The following is a 7,646-nucleotide window of genomic DNA, read 5'->3' on the forward strand; positions in this document are numbered from 1 at the left end:
CAAAACGTACAAATTCCAACTGCCGGATCTGCTTCTTGATCCCGCTGCCTGATTTGCTGTCAGTTCTTTTCAAACCTCTCTGCTTTTCCTCAGCGCCCTGCCACGTTTTTCTCTTCTTCCTCCATGTTCTTCTCCTCTCTGTGAGCCCCAGAACATCGGTGTACTGTATATTTTGTATAGGTTTTTTTTTTTTTGGGGTCTGTGGCCCGATCCGCGTCCAAGTGCACAATAAAAACCGCTTTTACTTTCGTAGAAGATCGAATGCAACCCAGGATATGAGGAACATTTCCAACCATGCTGTGTGTGTGTATGTGTGGTTTATAAAACACACTATACGGGCAAAAGTTTGTGGACACCAGAATATGTAACCTCCATGTTCTACTAGATTTTGTGAGAGATTCATTCAGCCACATTGTCACGTGTTAAAGTAAGGTACTGATGTAGATGAGGTGAGGAGGCCTGGGAGCTCTAGAGCAGAAGATCTTCCACTCCAACCCATGTGAAGTATTTTACCATGAAGCTGGCTTTGTGAACAGGAACAGGTTTGGGTCTCATCATGTCATACAATCGTGTGCCTTCGGAACCACAGACGGCTGGAAATTTCACGTGTCTCGATACTTTTGTCCATGCGGTTATTTCGTACGTCTCTTTAGCGTACGTGACTTTTTTCATACACACTCATTGAACGTTTTAAGAATTTTTATATACTTTTTTTTTTCAAAACACACACACACACACACACGATGTATTATAAACGTAAGAGACTGTAAATGTTTTGCTGTTCTACTAAGCGCCACTCTTCTGGGAAGATGTTCCACTAGATTTCATGGACATTTCTGTGAGATTCGTTCATCCACAAGGGTGTTAGTAAAGTCAGGTTCTGATGTAGCTGAGATGTTCAATAGGGTGGAGGTCAAAGCTCTATAGCAAAAGATCTTCCACATAGTTCCAACCCGTGTAAAGTAGATCTTCATGGAGCTGGCTTTGTGCACAGGAGCAAAAAAGTCCTGCTACCACATCCAAAAACGTCCTGTTCAATCGTGTGATTCCAACTTTGTGTTGAAGAACCACATAAGGCTGGGTGTCCCAATACTTTTGGCCATATAGTGTGCTTCAATAGCTTGGAATCCAAACATTGTGTTTATATTTATATACTGTACAGTGATTGTGTTCTTCATCCTGCTTATCATGATCATGGGCTCACTGTATTTTATTTTATTTGCTAATGCACTGGAAGACATTTAGAAAGAAATAAAGAAAAATCACGTTTACACACGAGATGAACAAACGATATTTCATGTTTTTTTTTTATTTTGTATGTGTTGTTCAAATAAATGAAGAAATTAAACAGGTAGTTGTGATTTTTTTCTGGGGTGAAGGTTTGGGGGGGAAAAGGGGAAAAAAAAAAAAAGAGAAAAAAAAAAAGGATATCACATTTCTTATTAATTATTATATATATTTCAACATTGCATTTTATTTCTAACTTTAATTTTAGAGCATAATAATAATAATAATAATAATAATAATAATAATAACAACGTCATTTGGTTTGTTTTATCCACCAAAAAAAAAAAAAAAAAAAAAATTGGCCCCAAAATACAAACCTGTCCTTTTCAAGTTCTTTTAGGGTATAAAATATATATTAACATAAAACAAAATAAAATATTCCAGACGTTTTGTTTTTTTATTATTCGCCTGTATTTTAAAGTGCAACATTTTCCTTCTAAACTTGAAATGTCAGACACGATACAAAGATGTGATAAATATAACAAACATGTAAAAGTAAAAGTAAAAAGTACCTAATTGGACACGAGGTGTGTGGGGTTTTTTTCTCCCTCTGAAATAACTGTACGTTTGCTGAGTCTGAGAGACGGCATGAACACCCAAGTTGGAGATTTTTTTCAATTAGAAAAAGTTGAATTAAAAAAATAAATAAATAAAAATTTACTCCATTTGTTTAGTAAAAAAACTTTACTATGCGTCCATTCGTTTAAATTAAATTAATACAAAAAATAAATGTTTTCTGCTTTCAATATTAAATAAAAAAAAAAAAAAAAAAGAAGATTTGTATTTCAATTGTAAGTTAAAAAAAGTTTAAAAAAAAAGTTAAAAAAAAGGAAGAAAGAAAAGATTCCAAAGAAATATAATAAAAAAAACTAAACATGGCGGCTCACAAAAGTAGCCAATAGCAGACAGAAGAGTTAAATAAATAAATAAATACCCATTTAACTTTAAGGTGTGGATTTTTCTCCTAACCTCGGTGTAAATAATTATTGGTACCCCATCCGTTTAACCTTTGATTGGCTTCCACTCTTCCTAGCGAAGCTCCTATGGAAATGAACGCTAAAAGGTGCGTTCCTGAGAGACCCTCGTGAACGTCGCAGGTCCAAACTCGTTCAGAAAGCCAGAAGAACGAGAGAACATTGGGTTCAGATTTGAAAAAAAAAGAAAAGTAAATCTTTTTTTTTTTTTTGGCCAAATGACATGTACATCATGAAGTACAGACCCCGAGTGAGCTTCTGTAGAAAAATCCCACAGTTTGGTCCCAATAATATTTATACATTTTTTTTGTTAGATGATGAGCACCTTCTCATGAGCTTCAGACATGTGAGTGGAACATCTCCACCTGTTATATTAAAAGGATAACCTGTTCTCTTAACCAGCCCGTGTGGTTCAATCCCAGTGGCTGAAAGAGAGAAGATGAAGCTCCTATTGCGTTAGTTGACGTGTAAATAGCGAATAAAGAACGTTGGGCAAAATGTTGGAAAAACTGAAAACCACCTTCGCGACTTGGGAAAAGTCTCTCGAGTTCTTCCCGCTGATGTTCCTCCTGCTGCGTCTCAGCTGAAGTTGGTTTTGCGCAGGTGTCTGTTTGGGATCTCGAGGGCGCTTACCTGTAGAGGCCACGATCCCCCCATGATGCCCGCCTGCAGCGCCACGCCTGTCACCACGGCCAGGTCCGGGTCCACGCGTGTGTTCACCTCCTTCCCGAAGTACTCGCTGATGATCTGACGAACCCGGGGGATCCTCGTGGACCCTCCCACCAGCACCACCTCGTCCACCTCGTCTTTTCCCAGACGTCCCTCTGTTAGGACCCTCTTGATGGGGGTCAGGATCTTCTGGAACAGATCGGCGTTGAGTTCCTCGAAGAGCTGGCGGCTGAGGTGCTGCTTAAAGGTGACGAGCTCCTCCTGCGCCCCTACGGTTTGGAGACGGAGCGGGACTTCAATGGAGACACTGGTGTTGGTGGTCAGGCCGAGTTTGGCTTCTTCTACAGCCTGACGCAGACGCTGGATGTCCTCCTTTAATGCCGGGGCGACGCCGTACTGCTGAAGCACTCGCTCTCTGACGTGCTGGAAGAGACGCTGGCTAAAGTCCTGGCCTCCTAACTTGTTGTTTCCTGTTGAGATGAGAGACGAGGGTTAGAAACGATTCTCAGAAACTGTTACGTCCATCATGACTGACTTTGGTGATGTCATGTGACGCCGCGTGCTCTGACAGAATCGCAGGCATGCAGCAACATGGTCACCTGACATTAAAACACAGCACAGTGGGTGGAGTTGCTTTCTGGGTGCCATATTGAGGTCACGTGACATCACATGCTCTATGACCACCTAAATTTTTAAATCGCAAAACTCCAGCAACATGGACATGCAAAATAGCAAAACCTGCAGCACAGCGGGGAGTTATTCGCTGGCTAATAGGAAGATGTCACGTGGCGTCACGTGAGAACATTGACCCCGCCCCACACAGAACATAGACGTGCGACATATCAAAAAGCTTGATGGAACGAGGAGAACTACATCGTGAACTTCTCAGCGAGAGCATACAGTGCACCGACAAGCACAACTTGCATTTTCTTCAGTAAATGTAAATTCTTTTACTTCGTTTTTCATTTAACGTTAAATACATCTTACCATTAAGACTGCTACAAATATAGCATTGAGTGCACAAGTTTGTGCAAACTATAGTTTTCAAATGGCAAAACAAATAAAAAAAAAATGGAACCTAAATGGTCTTCAGAGATGAACTGAAAAACTCAAGCGGTTTAAAAAAAAAAAAAAAAAAAATCCACCAATCACATGTAATCGAGCCAATTAACCAAGGCGAAAGTTTGAGGGCCTTTTCGTGAAAACATCTGTGGTGCGATTGAACATTTCTCGAATGCCTTTCATGTCAATGCAACAGAAAAGATGTTGGATTGTGTCCTGACCTGCCATGGCCCGGGTGAGGAACATCCCACCCTGCTTATTGAGCAGAGAAACGTCCAGCGTTCCTCCTCCCAGATCCACCACCAGAACGTTAAACACATCAACTTTATGAAGGCCGTACGCCATCGCCGCTGCCGTGGGCTCGTTAATGACCCTCAAGATGTCCAGACCTGAAGGAAAAATATGAACATCACTGTTGGGATGTGATTACATTTCTATAAAAGCAGCTACAAAAAAAAAATTATTAATTACATAAATCGACACAGTTTTTTTTTTTATTGTTGCTATAGTAACAATAAAATACTAGTGGAAACGAATTAAAAAAATATTTATAAATTTGTCATACAGAAGGAGCAACACTCTGTATAAAGTACCTACAATTATTCATTATTTATACAGAGATCAAGTGGTAAGTGTTCCTGCAACATAAAAATCAAGAACCAATATGCAAATAAAGGCTACAGCAATAACAAATTTTAAAAGCCAATCAGGTCTTAATATGCAAAAGAAAGCTACAGCAATGACAAATTTCAGGAGCCAATCGGGACCCAATATGCAATTGAAGTTTGTGGCAATCATAAAAATCAAGAGCCAATTGGGGATTGATATGCAAATGAAGACAAAGGCAATCATAAATTTCAAGAGCCAACCAGGACCCAATATGCAAATGAAGGTTACAGTAATGTTGCTTTTCCAGAAAAAAACGAGGCAGGCTTGGCAATTTGCACGTTTTTCCTCCTGGCTATGAGCCGACAATGCGCACAGTTCGACAGCAACGTCTTTACGCTGGATCATAAAAACAGCGAATTGAACGGTTAACGGGAGGACCGACCTGCTAAACTGGCAGCCCGGATGGTGTAGTTCCTCTGCCTCTCGTCGAACTCCGCCGGCACGGAGATCACCGCCTTGTCGATGAGAACCCCGAGGTGCCTCTCCGCCATTTTCTTCATCTTTAACAGGAGCCGAGAGCCGATGAACTCTGGGCTGACGCTGAACGTGCCGTTTGCGTTGAGCAGGAACTCGGCACTGCCGTTATTCAACACGACCTTGAACACAAACGACGGCGGCGTCTGCATGAATTTGGTCAACTTTTCAAAAGGTCACTTTTTGCAGATGGAGGAAATCCTGGATTACATACATTTACATCAGCCTACAACTCGGCTTCTCTCAGGCAGACAGACAAGCATATACACATACAACAAAAGTTTTATACCTTGAAGGGGTAGCGAGCGCTTTCCTGCTCCAGCGTCGCCTGGTCGAAAATCTTGCCGATGAAGCGCTTGGCGTCGTAAACCGTGTTCTGCGGGTTGATGTCGGCCAGCTCCTGTCCTTCGTGGCCGATGTAGACGCCGGTCGGGGTGAAGGACACCACGCTCGGGATGCTTTTTCTACCCTTCTCGTCTGCGATCACCTCGACGTCCCCCGTCCCTGGCTGGAAGACCGCCACCGAGCAGAACGTCGTCCCGAGATCGAGCCCGATGACTCGGGGTTTAGGAGGAGGCAGGTACTGCTGTCCCAGATATCCAGCGAGGAATAACGCCAGGATCACAGAGCCTGAGGAATAAAAACCACGGCCATTAGTGGAATAAACTTGTACCTCACAAACGGGTTGGTGAGACAGGAAGTCAGATTTGAGGTGTGAAGGATCACACTTTCATTAGGACAGTTTTTGGCCACCTGACAATAAGTTTCTGTGCTTTTTGAACATCTCATTCCACACTTCTCTATTTGTCCTTATAATAAGCTCCACTCTTCTGGGAAGATGTTCCAGTAGATTTTGTGGAGATTGTGTGAGATTCATTCTTCCACAAGGGTGTTGGTAAAGTGATGTAGGTGAGAAGGTGATAAGGAGGCCCGGGGGTGCAGTCAGCATTCACATTAATCATGTTCAATAGGGTTGGAGCTCTATAGCAGGAGATCTTCCACTCCAACCCATGGAAAGCAGATCTTCATGGCGCTGGCTTTGTGCACAGGGGTTGCATTGCCATACTGGAACAGGTTTAGGGTCTCAAGTTCCAGTGAAAAAGAAAGTCAGTAGAGCTAAAAAACCATCAAGAACTCCAATTGTATTCCCAAATGCAGAACAAATGCTCTCATTAGGACCATCACAGGATAGGAAGACCAAGAGCTACCTCTGCTGCAGAGGATAAATTTGTTAGAATTACCAGATTTACATGAATGTTCAAGTGACAGACATATTTCAACATCCACTGTTCAGAGGAGACTGTGTGAGTCAGGCCTTTATGGTCGAGAACTGCATTGAAGAAACCATTATTATGGAAGAACAACAAGCAGAAGAGACTTGACTGGACCAAGAAACACAAGGAATGGTGATCAGATTAGATCAAAACTGTTCTCTGGTCTGATGAGTCCAAAATGTTGTGTAACCCTAACCCTAGTTTTTATTTGTTTTAACCATCATGTTTTGTTAGATATACAGATTCCTGGATGTGTGGTTCCTACTATAAAGAAAGGAGGATGAGGTGTGATGGGGTGGAGGTGCTTTGCTGGTCACGCGTTGGCGATTTAGTCAAAATTGAGGACACGCTTAATGCCATCGCATCTGGTTAGAGATATTTGTCTAAGAAGGAGAGCGGATTTATTTCATGAAATCCACAATCACGTGATCTAAATCCAGGTGAAATGCTTTGCTGTGAGTCAGACCGCAGAGTGAAGGAAAAGCAGCAAACAAACACTCAATACCTCTGGGAAATACTACAAGTCTGTTGGATCTCAGTTCAGGTAAACTCCTTATAAAGCTGGATGAGACCATGCCAAGAGTGTAGAAAAGTTTCATCAAAGCAAAAGGTGAAGAAAATATAAAACATTGTGGGATTTTAACACGTTTTTTTTTTCTTCTTTAATACGTAAATCCATGTGTTCTTTCATTTGCCATCAGTATTAATGCACAATGATGAAAATAAGAGAAAACACAGAAGAAGGTGTCCAAACTTTTGACTGTTACTGGTCATAATGAATTTTATTGTTAATATTTATAAATATTATAAAACAGCTGTTAGATTTGGTTATCGAGTTATAAAACCTAGCTGATTCAGATTACCTCGCGTGAACGGTATATATCATTTATATACTATATTTTAGATGTATAGATAATAGTTAATTATAGAAACAATTATTTTATAACCGTTACCTAGACAACTGCATTAGCGGAGTCGCACGAGACCCCGGAAATGAGCAACAAACCAATAACTATCCATCAATTTTCTCTGATTTATCGCTAAATAATTAGTCTAAACATTTATAACGCAAAACGACTCACCGATTATAGACATTTCTCCTGCCATTTCTGTTCCCGATCTTCTAATAAATGACACCAGACTGAAATGACGTTCATTCAGTAACCGTAACCGAGCCAGCAGGCGAACATTTTAACCCACACTCATGTACACGTTCACCTAACTTAGACATAGTTGT

General features: G+C 41.1%; 1 protein-coding gene across 1 annotated transcript; it reads right to left on the reverse strand.

Annotated features, from left to right (window-relative positions):
• Positions 1-1,670: 1,670 nt before the first annotated feature.
• hspa13 (heat shock protein 70 family, member 13) lies at positions 1,671-7,646 on the reverse strand. The gene is made up of 5 exons (XM_046862388.1): positions 7,492-7,646; positions 5,425-5,765; positions 5,044-5,257; positions 4,214-4,381; positions 1,671-3,400 (listed from the first exon to the last, which is right to left on the reverse strand). Exons 1-5 carry the CDS (start codon positions 7,514-7,516, stop codon positions 2,841-2,843), a joined length of 1,308 nt encoding a protein of 435 aa, XP_046718344.1. The 5' UTR covers positions 7,517-7,646; the 3' UTR covers positions 1,671-2,840.

Source organism: Silurus meridionalis, chromosome 12 (assembly GCF_014805685.1).
Source record: "Silurus meridionalis isolate SWU-2019-XX chromosome 12, ASM1480568v1, whole genome shotgun sequence".
NCBI lineage: Eukaryota > Metazoa > Chordata > Actinopteri > Siluriformes > Siluridae > Silurus > Silurus meridionalis.